This window comes from Hyla sarda, chromosome 4 (assembly GCF_029499605.1).
Source record: "Hyla sarda isolate aHylSar1 chromosome 4, aHylSar1.hap1, whole genome shotgun sequence".
Taxonomy (NCBI): Eukaryota; Metazoa; Chordata; class Amphibia; order Anura; family Hylidae; genus Hyla; species Hyla sarda.
This window is the reverse complement of record NC_079192.1, coordinates 396,457,287-396,474,949: the sequence shown is the minus strand read 5'-3', so window position 1 is coordinate 396,474,949 and position 17,663 is coordinate 396,457,287. Positions and strand designations below refer to the sequence as shown.

At 41.7% G+C, this 17,663-nt stretch overlaps 1 protein-coding gene across 3 annotated transcripts in view; it reads right to left on the bottom strand.

Annotated features, from left to right (window-relative positions):
* The window catches only part of CRACR2A (calcium release activated channel regulator 2A), a 115,082-nt gene that overhangs the window by 73,788 nt on the left and 23,631 nt on the right, over positions 1-17,663 (bottom strand). For 2 of the 3 annotated variants that reach the window (XM_056569505.1, XM_056569506.1), the window contains exons 2-3: positions 16,550-16,777; positions 7,027-7,138 (exon numbers count right to left, since the gene is read on the bottom strand). In XM_056569505.1, the coding sequence (XP_056425480.1) occupies positions 7,027-7,138; positions 16,550-16,729 (292 nt within the window). In that variant the 5' untranslated portion in view covers positions 16,730-16,777. Of the gene's footprint in view, positions 1-7,026; positions 7,139-7,295; positions 7,406-16,549; positions 16,778-17,663 lie in introns of those variants that run through there. The other variant, XM_056569508.1, reaches the window with a different exon arrangement.

The following is a 17,663-nucleotide window of genomic DNA, read 5'->3' as shown; positions in this document are numbered from 1 at the left end:
AACGCCTTAGAACCTGTCACCAAAGAGATCCAAGATCTGAAATCAGACATTAGACAAATCGGTAACAGGGTGGAACAGCTAGAAAATGCACACACACAAGTAGTAGCCTACACTGCAGCATCTACCTCAGCAATGGGCTCCTGCCAAAACCATTTAAATAAAGTCATTGACTGGCTTGAGGACCAAGACAACCGGAGTAGAAGGAACAACCTGCGAATTAAAGGTCTCCCAGAGACGGTACTGCCGGAGTCGCTGAATGCCACACTGAAACTCGTTTTCATTCGCATCTTGGGGGAAACATACCCCTTAGAAATCCAAATAGAGAGAGCTCACAGATCTCTGCAGGCGAAACCTAGAGCTCAAGACCCACCGCGCGATGTGATCTGTCGCTTATTAAACTCCACGGTACGCGATGATATTCTACGAAAAGCGAGAACGTGCCAAGATTTGAAATTTGAAGACACTCCTCTGGCCGTCTTCCAAGATCTGGCCAGGATAACTATTTCAAAGAGAGGAATGCTGCGCCCTCTGACAACATACTTACGCCAAAAGAACATCCTTTACAGATGGCTTTTTCCCTTTGGAATTTCTTTTGCTGTAGAGAGCAAGAAGTTCATAATCAGGAATAGACAGGACTTGACACCGGCCCTGGAGGCCCTAGGCCAGACCGACTTGGACATTCCAGACTGGTCCGCTGTGACTGATCTTACTCAACTACCTACTATTACACCTCCTACTCCGTGGGAAGGTGTTGGAACCCAAAAGTCCCAGAAGAAGAAGAAGACCCACAAGATGACACCTAAGCGTATCGACATGGATTCTGTCTGACCATCGTTGTTCATTCCATGTCACGCTCTTGCGCATCGGGAGTGGAACACTTCTTCGCCCATGTCAATGACCCTTGTGTGAACACTGGACCAAGTGACAAGACTGTCCAACATTACCTTGTGCACCAGGAATGATGCACCTCCCTGCACATGCGACCCACCCGTTTGTGCATACCAGACGTTGTTAGGTTCTAATTGCCCGCAGAGAGCTGAGACTTAGATTAATACTTTCATGCTAGCTTAAAACGTGGAAGCCATTACATTCTATGATCTAACTGCAGAGCCCCAGCGCTAGTTTGAAGCTCTCTATCTGAATGGGCGGTTATTTGTTGATGTGTTTGTAGATCTGGTTGCTAGAACAGGTGGCCTAGTGTCCACCCCCTGCGATCTATATACTGAATGTTTCCAAATCATATGATGATCTTATCGTATTCTTTCTTTTAGACATACTGTTTCCTATTAGCGTATACGTTCCCTTGCTCCTTGCTTGCTCATTTGCTTCTAACCCTTTGACACCCTATATATATTGGTCATTCACAGATATCAGTAGGCCCTTATACATTATTACCTCTGGGGATACTCAGGTACAGTCATGGCTTACATGCCACAATCCAACTATAGGTAGTAATCATCAATGTAGATCTCTATTTGAACAGATAGTCATATGTTGATGTACTTGAAGAGCTCTTTACCGTGTCGGACTAGTCGACATACACACACTCCCCCCCCCCCCCCCTCACCCTCCCCTAGAGTTTGTATGTCAACTGCTAATTAGTTGCGCTCATGTCTTGACGCAACTACAACTTCAATTACTAGTACTTAATGACATATGCCCCCCCCCCCCCATCTTTGGACCTATACACATAGGCTGGGTATTCACACTATATGTACCATAGCCTCTGCAATATTCCTGTACAGAGACATGTGCTCTTCAACCTTGTACTTTTCTTTCTACAGATGGCTTTTTGCTACTGGTTAGTTAACTGCCATTCCTCACCTCTCGCTCCCCTTATTCATAATCTATCCTCTCCCCTCTCCTTAACCTACCTCACACCCCCCCCCACCCCCCCTCCTGCTGTTCTTCCCCTTCTGTCACTTTCTCCGAAGACTGACTTCCTACTTGGCCCAAAGGACTTGATGCGTCCGTTACTAACCCTTTTACACCCCTTCTCCTACCCCCCCTGCTGGCTAACTATTGCATACTATTATTATAAATCCGTTGGATATACTTGGCGGTCCTGACCTGCCAATCCCCTCGCTTGTAATGCATATTACTTTACCTAATGTTATTGTTATTGGTTATGGTTTAAACAAGTTGTCGTCTGTTACCATGTGTAAGACTCACAGATATTCCACCACGGAGCCTTACCGCTCCATGACTGCCCGGCCAGGCCTTTACCTATCACTGCCCCCCCCCCCCCCCCCCTCGCCTACCCTATCCCCCCCCCTCACTGGGTACACGGATGGTTAACACTCACTCATGTCACCACACCTTAATATGGCCACATTAAAATTGTGTACATACAACGTTAAAGGTTTTAACTCCCCCAATAAGCGCAGCCACGTTCTCTCGCTGCTAAAAAAAGACCAGATATCTAGCTCTACACAGGAGACAGTTTCGCCACTTGCACCAGCTTCACTTATACCGCAAACACTAAACACATTAGGGGATAGTTCTAACCCACTGTGGTCTGTATTATCTTCGATCGACTTAGCCACCTTTCTTACGAATAATAAGATACCTGATATTAACTCACTTACGTCCCTGATCCCATCTCACCCCTCCGCTACACTACACGCTTATACTGCCAGACAACAATGTATAGCCTTCCAGAAACAATTTTCTGTTGCCAAGACCCTTTCATGGCTAGACCGGCTCTACATCCATGGCACTAAGAACCAACTCAAATTGTCACTTCTTTACACCCAACTGGTTCAAGACGCACACACTCCGTACCCATTGTATCTAAACTCATGGGAAAAAGAACTCAAACTAAATTTAACCGATGAGCTAAGAGATTATGTGCTACGGAACTCGGATGGTTTTTCCCGATGCGTAAAATTGCAGGAAAATCATTACAAGTTGCTTACCAGATGGTACAAAACACCAGAGGCCCTATTTAGATTTGGACTAACCCATGATAATATGTGCTGGCGCTGTAGCGAGGAGGTGGGCACGTTTGAGCATATTTGGTGGTCCTGCCCAGTAATACAGACTTTCTGGAAGGATGTAGAGGCCACAATAAATTCAGTCTGTGGAAGCTCAATTTCCCTTTCTATGGCAGTAGTAGCTCTGGCGCTTCCCACTCCCTTGCTCAGACCATCTAAGGGCTCCCTCCCTACCCACATGTTGGCTGCGGCTAAGCTGCTGGTCCCTCTGCTGTGGAAACAAAAAAATCCTCCCTCTAAAGCCCAATGGCTGGAGAAAATTAATCAGATATGCCGCATGGAGGAGATGTCTAGCTGGCACCTGGCTTCACACGACAGATACGTGCAATTGTGGTCTCCATGGCTGGAATATAAAAAGCGCCATGCTGCTACCATCGATGTAGTCACTTGAGCTCACCCAGTCACCCCCCCCCCCTATCCCCCCCCCCCCTCCCCTCAATCATATTTTTAACTACACGAACCCCCCCCCACCCCCACCCCCTTATGTACCTTTCATCCAATCACTAGCGACACCTTTATGATATGTCCTGGCCGGGACACGTTTCTTCTTTTGCTTCCTTGCTAATGTTAGTTGTGGTACTTAAATTTACCTGTTCCTCTGAGATATGTTCATACGTTTGTTGATGCAGATTTCCTGTCATGATATTGGCTTACCAACTACAGCGATTACTAGCAAGGATTTTGTACCACCTAAGACCATTACTGGACTCTTAAAAAGCATTGTCTTGTTCATTCAGAAGTGACACCTCCAGATAACTAAATGTTCACTATTTTACTATAGCTCTTAGGTGGGGTCACTGCGATGATCCAGGAAAGTCTGTATATTGTTTTATGTTGTTCTTTAAACTAATAAAAAGAGATTTGTCAAAAAAAAAAATCTTAATCCTTCCAATAGTTATTAGCTTCTGAAGTTTTCTGTCTAACTGCTCAATGATGATGTCACGTCCCGGGAGCTGTGCATGATGGGAGAATATCCCTTGCAGGATGGGAGAATATCCCCATAGGAGCTGCACAGCTCCCGGGACATGAGTCATCAGAAAGCAGTTAGACAGAAAACAACAACTCAACTTCAGAAGCTAATAACTAATGGAAGGATTAAGATTTTTTAATAGAAGTAATTTACAAATCTGTTTAACTTTCCGGAGCCAGTTGATATATAAATAAAAGTTTTTTCCTGGAATACCCTTTTAATCCTTCCAGCACAGTGGTCCCTCAAGTTACAATATTCATTGGTTCTGGGACTACCATTGTATGTTGGGACCATTGTATGTTGAGCCCATAACTCTATGGAAACCTGGTAATTGGTTCTAAAGGCACCAAAATGACATCCAAAAATAGGAAAAAGTGAGAATTAAAGAAAAATAAGTAGATAACTATTATAGATAAAGCAAATCCTTACATATAAAAGTAATAAAGATCTGCTGGGAGCTGTAAATCACTGTCAATGTCAGTGTTTCCCAAGCAGGGAGCCTCCAGGTTTTGCAAAACTACAACTCCCAGCATGCCCGGACAGCAAAAGGCTGTCCGGGAATGCTGGGAGTTGTAGTTTTGCAACAGCTGGGGGCACCCTGCTTGGGAAGCACTGGTCTATGTAGAGGAAAGGAGCTTCTTCAGGGTCCTATACAGAACACAGTGTCCTAAAAAAGTAACATGGAGTCTCCCTCACCTGGTGTCCAAAGGAGCAGCTAACTGTGCACAGGTAAAGAGTACAGAACATGTAATACCTCCCTGTACTGTAGGGGGCGCAACAAGACACCAGTCAGTGCATACGCTTCAGTAATACAGGTAAAGAGTACAGAACATGTAATACCTCCCTGTATTGTAGGGGGCGCTACCAGACACCAGTCAGTGCATACGCTTCAGTAATACAAATGTTTTACCAGTGAATGCCCATTCTAATTGGTCGGTTCTTCCGGCCATTGACACGTGTCACAGATCTGGGCTGTCTGTACATTGTATGTTGAGTCTGGTTTCAACTTACAATGGTGCAGAAAAGACCATTGTATGTTGAAACTATTGTATGTTGAGGGATCACTGTACTTATCAGCTGCTGTATACTACAGAGGAAGTTGAATTGTTCTTTCCAGTCTGACCACAGTGCTCTCTGCTGACATCTCTGTCCATGTCAGGAACTGTCCAGAGTAGGAGCAAATCTCCATAGCAAACCTATCCTGCTCTGTACAGTTCCTGACAAGGACAGAGGTGTAAGCAGAGAGCACTGTGGTCAGACAGAAAAGAAATTTAAAAAGAATAGAACTTCCTTTGGATCGTGCAATACAATTTTTTTTTTATCTACTGGTGTCAGAAAGTTAAACAGGTTTTTAAATTACTTCTATTTAAAAATCTTAATCCTTCCAGTACTTATCAGCTGCCTGATAAGTACTGGAAGGATTAAGATTTTTAAATAGAAGTAATTTAAAAACCTGTTTAACTTTCTGGCACCAGTAGATAAAAAAAAATAAAAAATTCCACTGGAGTACCCCTTTAAACTGAATGGAAGACAATGAGGAGGAAATATGCTGCTGTTGCATGTGGGGCAACAGGGGAGAGGCTCAAGAAGTAGAACTGAATCCAAACTTAAAAGGGAAATTTGGGACTACAAAATTGATGGCCTATCTTTAAGATAGCCTATTGCGGGGGGCAAACTCAATAATTAGCTCCGAAATGCATTGTCGTCTATTAAGACTGCGCATTTCCAAGTGGTCCTGAGCAGACATTCCATAGTGTGAATGAGCCTTAAATGTTTAAAAATCTCCTAGTATAGGCTATGCACACACAACGAAAAATTTTCAGAATGTCCACCCAGAAAACACAGGTGGACAGTCCACAAATTTGCATGTTCTGATGGCACTAGGACCGCTTGGAAATGTGCCGTCTTCATAGACTGCAGTATATTTCCAAGTGGATTACCGTATATACTCGAGTATAAGCCGATCCGAATATAAGCCGAGGCCCCTAATTTCACCACAAAAACCCAGGAAAAGTTATTGACTCGAGTATAAGCCTGGGGTGGGAAATACATCATCCCCCCGTCATCATCACCCTGTCATCATCCCCTTCGTCATCATCCCCCCCCCCCCTTCATCATCTCCGCCTGTCAATCCCTTCATCAGTGGTCTTCAACCTGTGGACCTCCAGATGTTGCAAAACTACAACTCCCAGCATGCCCGGACAGCCATCGGCTGTCCGGGCATGCTGGGAGTTGTAGTTTTGAAACATCTGGAGGTCCGCAGGTTGAAGACCACTACGGCCTTCATCATCATCCAGCCCCCTCTTTAGTTTTCTACTCACCTCCCCTCAGTGGGAAGGAAGGGTGAGCTGGTCCGGGCCATCTGTGCTGCAGGGACCGTCCGGTGGGGAGGGTTAGTCGTTCTGGGCTGTCCATCTTCCCCGGGAGGCCCCACCACTGAGAAGGGATTGACAGGCGGAGACTTCACTCGAGTATAAGCCGAGGGGGGTGTTTTCAGCACGAAAAATCGTGCTGAAAAACTCGGCTTATACTCGAGTACATACGGTAATTCACATGTCAATTCTTTCTGTTGTGGCCGGAATCAGGATTTCCATGGCAGACGTTTCCGGCCACCAGAAATTCCGCCGTGTGCATGGTGCAGCAGAATCTCATTGAAAACAAAGGGGCTCTGCTGCAACAGAATTTTCTGAGCTGAATTTTTACAGAGGATTCCACTCGGAAATTCGTTCGTGTGAACACGGCCTTATACTGAATAGAAGACAAGGAGAAGAAATATCCTGCTGCCGCATATGGGACCACAGGGGAGGGGCTCCAGAAGTAGGACTGAATCCGATTGGCTCAGAATGCTGAGGACAAACTTAATATGGATATCTGGGACTACAAAATTGATGGCCTATCCTAGCCCAAAAATAGGCCATCAATATTTGTGTGGGGGCAACTTCGATGAGGTATTTGACTTATGTACCACCCTATCTGGACCTGTACTAAATATAACACGATTTTAACTGGATAGTGCCTTTCTCCTATGTACCTATCCAAAGTTTTTAATCGAACACTCACTAAATCCCGTAGTGAATTCCTCCAGTGTCAGATATCCGTTCCCGTCTGAATCCAGCGTATCAAATACATTTTCCAGTTCATCCAGGCTAAGAGGTAGCTCTCCGTGAAGCCTCTAGAAAAGATGAGAACCAGCGTAAAGAACTTGAATATTACAGTAATAAATCCTTCAGCTCTTATGTGTGGATCCAGACTAAATAAAGATAAACTGTGTGGTATAAACATGTAAGAAGCGGCACAACATGTTCCCGCTTTTCTTTCTTGGTACTCACCCTTACCTTTTCTCACACAAGAGAGATACAGGCTCAGATTTATCAAACTATGTGAGAGAAAAAAAATAGAGAGATTTTCCCACAGCAGCCAATCACAGCTCAGCTTTCACTTTACCTCAGCTTGTTAGTTGAGCTGTGATTGGCTGCTGTGGGAAAATCTCTCTATTTTTTTCTCTCACATAGTTTGATAAATCTGGGCCACAGACTCTTAGTATCAAAGTCTAAAACACTGATGGCTGGTTAGAGTGCTCCTTGTTCCACAGCCAGCTGTACTCTGGCGCATGTCTCGTCAACTCTTATGGTGTTGGCCCCCGCCCGCTCAGGTATTCATCCCCGCCCAGCACTGCACCCATCATAATGCCTGCAGCTGTGGCTCAATCACTCTCTCAGAAGTGCCCACTTTTAACCACGATGACATTTCAGCACTCATCCCTTTCGAACTTTCAAGTAGCCTTCACAGCAACCATTTCTTTTTAAAGGGGTACTCCGCCCCTAGACATCTTATCCCCTATCCAAAGGATAGGGGATAAGATGTTAGATCGCCGTGGTCCCGCTGTTGGGGACCCCGGGGATGGCTGCTGCAGCACCCCGCTATCATTACTGCGCAGAGCGAGATCGCTCTGCACGTAATGACGGGCAATACAGGGGCCGGAGCATCGCTACGTCACGGCTCCACCCCTCGTGACGTCACGGCCCGCCCCCGTCAATACAAGTCTATGGGAAGGGGGCGTGGTGGTCGTCACACCCCCTGCCATAGACTTGCATTAAGGGGACGGGCCGTGATGTCATGGGGGGCGGAGCCATGACGTCACGCTGCTCCGGCCCCTGTATCGCCCGTCATTACGCACAGTGCGAACTCGCTCTGTGCAGTAATGATGGCGGGGTGCCGCAGCGGCGATCCCTGGGGTCCCCAGCAGCGGGAACCGCGGCGATCTAACATCTTATCCCCTATCCTTTGGGGATAAGATGCCAGGGGCGGAGTACCCCTTTAAGGCCTCTGTCCTGGTCATCCTATTACCCAATCACACAACAAACTTACCCTCTTTATAAGCTCTGACTCTTTCCCAAGTGTAACAATCATGCAAAACTACAGGGTGCATACAAACAATTTTTGCATGTGAGACAGCAAAAAAAGGCAATTGAGGCGAAAATTCCCCAGCGCCATGTTGATTGACCACATCCAAACATCAGCTGCTCAGAGATACGTACTTTTTCAATATACAACCCCTATATACACTTCAACATCTGATGTCATGCTAGACCAGAGATTGGATGAAGAGACCCAGCACAGCAGACTCAGGGAGGAAGTGAATGCATGGAAAGGGGGGGCTCAGTGCTTGTCTTGGACACACCCCTTCCTGAGTAGTGGATGTTAAAATGAGTGAGTAGCAACAAGGCGATCAAGGCAGAAATTCCCCAGCGCCATGCACTTCAAAATCTCACATAATTATAGAACAAAAGGTGCCATTTACTGTATATGATGGGCAGCAGCTAAAGTGTCCCTGTCACTTAAATGGGTACTCTCGTTAAAAAAAAACTTATTAAATAGATCATGCAAAAACAAAAATGTTTCTATTATATTTTATTTAAAAAAAAAAATTTTATAGGTGTTTTTTTTACATTTGAAAACCTGGCCTCTAGGTGTCACCCTATGTGGCTCAGGATTACTTCAAGTCGTATACTTCCCTCTTTTTCACTTATCGGAAAGAGATAGATAGGAGATAGATAGATAAATAAAAAAGTTTTGTTTTGTTTGTTTTGTTTTTAAACTTTGTGTTAAGTGATTATGAATAGTGTTGCTCGCGAATATTCGCAATACGAATTTTATTCGCAAATATCGCATATACGCGAATTTGCGAATATTCGCGAACATAGCACTATATATTCGTAATTACGAATTTTTTTTTGTATATTCTTGACAGTACACATCGCTAGTGTTGCTCGCGAATATTCGCAATACGAATTTTATTCGCGAATATCGCATATTCGTGGATTTGCGAATATTCGCGAATATAGCACTATATATTCGTAATTACGAATATTCGTTTTTTTTATTTTTATTTTTTCACAGTACACATCACAGTGATCATCCCTTTCTGCTTCCAGCTTGTGTGGTGTAAAGAAGGCTCTAATACTAATGTGTGAGGCCGGCGTGCGAATTTTCGCATATGTGAAATTTTGCATATGGTAATTTTCGCATATGCGCATTTGTAACTTTTTTTTGTGTGTGTATGCTAATTTTCGCGTACGTGAATGTTCGCATGCGCGCATTTTCACGTAAGCGAAAATAAAAAGAGCCTATTGCGAATATTCGCGAATATATGCCGAATATTCGTCCATATATTCGCGAATATTCGCAAATTCGAATATGGCCTATGCCGCTCAATAGTGTTGAGCGGAGCGAATATTCGCGAATATATGGACGAATATTCGTCATATATTCGTAAACTTTGCATATTCGTAATATTTGCGTTTTATTTTCGCAGATGCGGACAATCGCATCTGCGAAAATACGCATATGCGTAAATTAGCATATGCGAAAATTAGCATATGCAAATTTACGCATGTGCGAAAATTCGCGCCCCAGTCTCACACAGTAGTATTAGAGCCTTCTTTACACCACACAAGCTGGAAGCAGAGAGGGATGATCACTGTGATAAAAAAAAAAAAAAAAAAAAAAATATTCGTAATTACGAATATATAGTGCTATATTCGCGAATATTCGCGAATATGCGATATTCGCGATAAAAATTTGCATTGAAAATATTCGTGAGCAACACTACCGCTCAACACTACACATCACAGTGATCTTCCCTCTCTGCTTCCAGCTTGTGTGGTGTAAAGAAGGCTCTAATACTACTGTGTGGCGTGCGAAGTTTCGCATATGCGAAAATGTAGATATGCTAATTTTCGCATCTGCGAATTTTCGCTTATGTTAATTTTCGCATATCATAATCTTCCCAACCGCGAATTTTCACGTATGTTAATTTTCGTATCCGTGAATTTTCCACAGATGCGAAAATAAAACGTGAATATTACGAATATGCGAATTTAGCAAATATATGACGAATATTCATCCATATATTCGTGAAATATCGCAAATTCGAATATGGCCTATGCCGCTCAACACTAATTATGAACGATGTAATCATGTACCTATTTTAATTTTGTGGGGACATGGTATAACTCACTAACGATCACTGTATATGGTGGGATATATATGATTCACTGTATTTTATATGATGTGTGATGTGTACACTGTGACATTTTTTATTGATATTATGATCTTTTTTTCACTTAATTGTTGGTTAATTAACACATTTTGGTACTGATTGAGTACCCCTATTTAAGGTGTGTATTTGCACTATGTACTGAGCTTGATAATGGCTAGGAGAGCTAGCTGAAACGTTGCTACTGACACTTGCATTTTGTTTGGAATAAACCACTGGATTTTTTTCACCATTTGTGTGCTGCGGACTTTCAATTTTTTCTAGATAGATAAATAGATATGAGATAGATAGATAGATATGAGATAGAAAGATAGATAGATAGATATGAGATAGATAGATAGATAGATATGAGATAGATAGATAGATATGAGATAGATAGATAGATATGACATAGATAGATAGATAGATAGATAGATAGATAGATATGAGATAGATAGAAAGATAGATAGATAGATAGATATGAGAGATAGATAGATAGATAGATAGATAGATATGTGGTGTCCCGGTACAGGACCTGGTCCTGTCCCTGACCAAAGTCCCCTCAGCCAGAGTCCCTTCATTCCCATAGAGCTCTCCTGCAGGGCTTACCCCTGGTTGCCTCATATAAATTGTACATTGGTTAATATATAAAGATAATATAAATGTATAGCATATATAAATGTATAGGACCTGGGTAGGGTCACGTGATCTATTATAATGGTTGTATAGATATTTAGGACCTTCCGGGGTTACGTGATGTACAGTTGTAATGTATAATTGTTCAAGGACCTTCCAGGGTCATGTGATGTACCCAGAGTTCACTGGGTTCAGGACTTACAGGTTTGCTGACCAATGAGCTTTGTCCAGCCCCTTATTATATAAAGGGCTGTAGCCACTAAATTCGCTCTCTTAGTTCCAGACTATCAAGCGAGCACAACTATCTCAGCAGAAATTACAATTCATCTAGGCCAAAGCCTAAGAACCTGCAGCCACTAAACCGTAAGTTACAAAGCTCAATCAATCAAATCCTGTGTGACTACTATCAGCTAGAATATTATAATTAGTAGCACAGTGGCCTGCATCAAAGCTCATTGTGAGGAACCTGCATTCCGGTTCACTTTTAAGAGATTGTTATGTATGAAGACTGTTGCATAAAATCTTCAAGTAAAGTTCTTCAGTTTATTCCTAAAGTCTGCTGTGGACATTCCCTACCGTTATTTTCCCTACCGTTTCTGGGCTGGTTGGCGGTAGGACCATTAACTCTAAGAAAACCTCACCCTGGCGTCACAACATCTAAGGGTTAATACCACCAGACCCTGCACTTAAATCACCGCAACACCACAGACACCACAACTTTCCTGGTTCACCCCAGATAGATATGAGATAGATAGATAGATAGATAGATATGAGATAGATAGATAGATAGATAGATAGATATGAGATAGATAGATAGATAGATAGATAGATATGAGATAGATAGATAGATAGATAGATAGATATGAGATAGATAGATAGATATGAGATAGATAGATATGATATGAGATAGATAGATATGATATAGATAGATATGAGATAGATAGATAGATATGAGATAGATATGAGATAAATAGATAGATAGATATGAGATAGATAGATAGATAGATAGATATGAGAGATAGATAGATAGATAGATATGAGATAGATGGATAGATAGAGATAGATAGATATGAGATAGATAGATATGAGATAGATAGATATGAGATAGATAGATATGAGATAGATAGATAGATAGATAGATATGAGATAGATAGATAGATATGAGATAGATAGATAGATATGAGATAGATAGATAGATAGATAGATATGAGATAGATAGAGAAAATAAACAAAGTTGATTTTGCCACATCCAGAAATGCTCGATATAGTAAAATATAACATTATAAATCCCGCATCATAAATGCCTTAAAAGAAAACCCAATGACAGAATTGTTGTTTTTTCGCCACCTTATTCCACAAAAATTGACTAAAAGGTCACATGTAGACCTGAAAGAGTACCTATAAATACTACAATTCATTCTTCAAAAAACAAGCTCTTTCACAGCATGTGGATGGCGTCATGCATCCGAATATGATGGTGCTCGGCAACATTTTAGAAAATAATAAAATATTTTTTTAATAACTGTAAATTTGTTATCGCTGTAATCGCACTGACTCACGGAATATAGTGAACACCTTTTACAACAAAATCTGAAAAAATATGGCAGACTTGCATTGTTCAATTTTCCATAATTTTTCTCTGTACACAATAAAATAAATTCTGCTTTCGAAACAAACAAAAAACAAAAAATGAGTCTTGATACAGCTATGTCAATGGAAAAAAAAAGTTGGAAGGATGGCAAGAATGAATAGAAAACAAAAACACAAAATTGTCTGCATTATTAAAGGGGTACTCCACTGGAAAGCATTTTTTTTTTAAATCAACTGGTGCCAGAAAGTTAAACAGATTTGTAAATTACTTTTATTTAAAAATCTTAATCCTTCCAGTACTTATCAGCTGCTATATGCTCCACAGGAAGTTATTTTTTATGAATTTCCTTTCTGTCTGACCACAGCGCTCTCTGCTGACACCTCTGTCCATGTCAGGAACTGTCCAGAGTAGGAGCAAATCCCCATAGCAAACCTATCCTGCTCTGGACAGTTCCTGACATGGACAGAGGTGTCAGCAGAGAGCACTGTGGTCTGACAGATAGGAAATTCAAAAAGAAAAGAACTTCCTGTGGAGCATATAGCAGCTGATAAGTACTGGAAGGATTAAGATTTTTTAAGTAGAAATAATTTACAAATCTGTTTAACTTTCTGGCATCAGTTGATTTAAAAAAATAATGTTTTCCAGTGGAGTACCCCAGGGAATCCGACAGCCAGATCACCCGCACTCAACCCAATACATAGGGTTATAGCGGGGGTGAACCGGCTGTCAGTTTTGCTTTAAAGGGGTACTCCACTGGAAAACATTATTTTTTAAATCAACTGATGCCAGAAAGTTAAACATCTTATGCCCTATCCAAAGGATGGGGGATAAGATGTCTGATTACGGGGGTCCCACTGCTGGGGATCCTTGCGATCTCCCTGCTGCACCAAACGTTCGTTTAGAGCGTTGGGTATAGCGCCGGAGGCTCGTGACTTAGAGATGAGCGAACTTACAGTAAATTCGATTCGTCACGAACTTTTCGGCTCGGCAGTTGATGACTTATCCTGCATAAATTAGTTCAGCTTTCAGGAGTTCCGGTGGGCTGGAAAAGATGGATACAGTCCTAGGAAAGAGTCTCCTAGGACTGTATCCACCTTTTCCAGCCCACGGTAGCACCTGAAAGCTAAACTAATTTATGCAGGATAAGTTATCAACTGCCGAGCCGAGAAGTTTGTGACGAATCGAATTTACTGTAAGTTCGCTCATCTCTACTCATGACGTCACAGCTACGCCCCCTCTATGCAAGTCTATGGGAGGGGGCTTGACACCGTCAGGCCCCCTGCCTTAGACTTGCATTGAGGGGGCATGGCCGTGACGTCACAAGTGGGGCGTGGCTGTGATGTCACGAGCCTCCACCCCGGATCGGCAGTCATCCGGCACGGAGTTAAGTTTGCTCCATGCAACGGATGTCTGGGGTGCCGCAGCCGAGATCGTGGGGGTCCCCAGCAGCAGGACCCCCGCGATCAGACATCTTATCCCCTATCCTTTGGATAGCAGATAACATGTCTAGGGGTGGAGAACCCTTTTAAGGGTTAGTGAAGTCTGGAAACTTTACAAAAACAACAATATTATATCAACTGAAAGTGGTTGTTTTTTTTTTTTTTTTGTATGATACAGTACATTCCGAAGATAAACTGCAACTCAATAGTGCAAGGGGTGACGGGGGTGCCAAGACTTTTGCAGACAACATTTTCTCTAATAAGACAAACCTCTGACCCTAATGGCGGTGTAGACAGATCTAATGAGCCTGTAACAATTGTAACACATCCATACGGCTACAAAAAGAGATATACGAGACCCCATGGATGAAGATAGAAGTGTCCCATTGATCCCGATATACTTAGCAGAACCTGTTGCTATTCAGTCTGAGGTTACAATATACACTATACAATATCTAATCACGTCCTTCTCCATTTATGAGATATTGTTATGTGGAATCTACATGATAACTGTGCACATCACAAGAGGAATTCTTATGAGAATCTGTATAAAATGGTTCACGAGTCACCGAGGAGCCACTGAGCAGAATATATTGTTTACTCCGCACTTACACAGATAGATACCTTACATTATTGTGTTACATCCACTCTGGGTAATACACGTCTGCTGTTATCTTTATATCTATTGTGTGAGATATTATTGCTTTATTCACCAAAGGTAACAGCAAAGGAGGGTCAAGTCAAGGTTTCATTTAATGGATTTTTATCTACTACTTCAGCCAACAAAACTTGTGTCTAGAAAGACAGATATATACAGATAAATAGTAGGATGAAGGGAGGATAGAGAAAAGAGGAAGGGAGGAGTGGGATGGATGGATAGATGGATACATAGATAGATATGAGATAGATAGATAGATAGATATGAGATAGATAGATAGATAGATATGATAGATATGAGATAGATACATAGATATGAGATAGATAGATAGATAGATAGATAGATAGATAGATATGAGATAGATATGAGATAGATAGATAGATAGATAGATATGAGATAGATATGAGATAGATATGAGATAGATAGATAGTAGATAGATATGAGATAGATAGATAGATGAGATAGATAGACAAACAGACGGATGAGTATAGATAGACAGATAGAAAGAGAGATAGGTAGGTACATAGCTAGATAGACAGACAGGTAGGTAGATAGATAGATTTAAAAAAAAATGCAGCAGCACTCTGATCCAGATGAAATGGTGTTAGGCTTTATTAATCAAGTGAAAAAAAACATGATGTTTCGACCGTCTCACGCGGTCTTTGTCAAGCGTGTGAGACGGTCGAAACGTCGTGTTTTTTTCACTGGATTAATAAAGCCTAACACCATTTCATCTGGATCAGAGTGCTGCTGCATTTTTTTTTTTTTTTTTTGGGAGCCCTACCTGGGTCAGACCAGCCTGCACCTGCACATGCTGTAAGAGAGTGTGGTTCTCCTTCAAGAATCTAGATAGATAGACAGATATGACATAGATAGAGAGATAAATAAATAATTTGATGAAAAAAAGGAAGGAAGGAAAGATGGAGAAAGAAAGGAAGGAAGGATGGAGAAAGAAAGGAAGGAAGGAAGGACGGATGGAGAAAGAAAGAAAGAAAGAAAGAGAAACAGAAAGAAAGGAAGAAAGGAGAAAGAAAGAAAGAAAGAAAGAGAGAGATATAAGGAAGGATGGAGAAAGAAAGAAAGAAAGAGAGAGATATAAGGAAGGATGGAGAAAGAAAGAAAGATACAAGGAAGGACAGAAAAGAAAGAAAGAAAAAGAGAGAGATACGAGGAAGGATGGAGAAAAAAAGAAAGAGATACAAGGAAGGATGGAGAAAGAAAGAAAGAAAGAGAGATATAAGGAAGGATGAAGAAAGAAAGAAAGAAAGAAAGAAAGAGAGATATAAGGGAGGATGAAGAAAGAAAGAAAGAAAGAAAGAAAGAGAGAGATAAAAGGAAGGATGGAGAAAGAAAGAAAGAAAGAGAGAGATATAAGGAAGGATGGAGGAAGAAAGAAAGAGAGAGAGAGATATAAGGAAGGATGGAGAAAGAAATAAAAAAGAAAGAAAGAATATAAAAAAAAAATGGGTGAAAAATAGATATGAGAGATGGAGAGATAGATGGATATGAGAGATGGATAGATAGATTGAAGAAAGGATGGATAGAGAAGGAAATAAAATAAAATGGTAGATAAATAGACAGATAGATTACATAGATAATAGAGAATTATAGTCTGATGTGTTGAAAAACTTTTTTTCTACTAACTTCCGTAAGTAAGATAGAACTTTATTTTGCAGACTCCATTTAACAGGACCTTCCTCTCGGTCTCCTCAGGTTCTTACCTGCATATCACGACGAGTTATGAAGCCTTTATCCTCTATATCACAGATCCGGAAGAACTCATGTGCTTTCCCCACCATTGTCTCTTGCCCTCCTATCCATTTCAGATCATCCTTTGAGGCCTCCGGTTCGGGTGACCTTTGTTTGACTTGTAGTGTTGAAGAATTTTCCGAAGCGGCCATGGCACTGTCTACTTCTTCTCGTAGGAGCGTTAAACTCTGGTCAAGACCCTAGATGGTAAAGGTAGAAAGAAAAAAATAAATAAACCTGAAAGTGCATTGGAGTCTGGCGGCGGTGATGCTTCTCATCATCTCTTAGCAACCGGCTCTTTAATTAGCCACGAAAGGCAGGGAAAAAAAAGAAAACCGAGAAAGGGATTTTTCATTCTGTTCCTTTAATAAACCGGACTGGAACACAGGCGGATACAATACTACAAGAATAGAAGGATAATTACTTCCCTCCAGAGTGGGGACCTAGCTGGACAAATGGTATTAACCAGAGCACTCTTCAAGCCGGTTATCGTCCAACACATTGTCCACCAACATAGACAACAACTTGTTACATAATATATATTCATTATATTAATATATCCACATGAAACTCCTCGACCAATGCAAAATTACTAATATGGCCCCACCTACCACAAATGGCACTTTTAATATTGGTGTTTACTCATAGGTCAGATATTCTCCTCCTGGGAGTGACTGCTATTTCCTTCTATTATAGCTCCACCCCCACTTAACCTATTGTTCATCATGGTATATGACACAGATAGCAGATACTATTAAACAAATCACTTATAATACTGGTGTCTTCTCATATGTCAGGTGTTCCCCTCCTGGGAGTGACTGCTACCACCTTCCCCTATAGCCATGCCTCCAAACTATTACATAATATACACAGTCCAATTTCAAAGGTACCCGGCACTGCTATTCCACAAACTGCAATACATCCGCTAGGCTTGTGGGGCTACAAGACCCTCCCGGTGCTATCATGAAACAGTTCAAGGTGGGTTCCAAACAGGATAAAAAGAAATGATGCACTCACCAGGTCTTTAGGGAAGTCGCTTGCTCTTTATTGCATATAGGTGTACAGCGTTGGCATTAATGCAGGGAG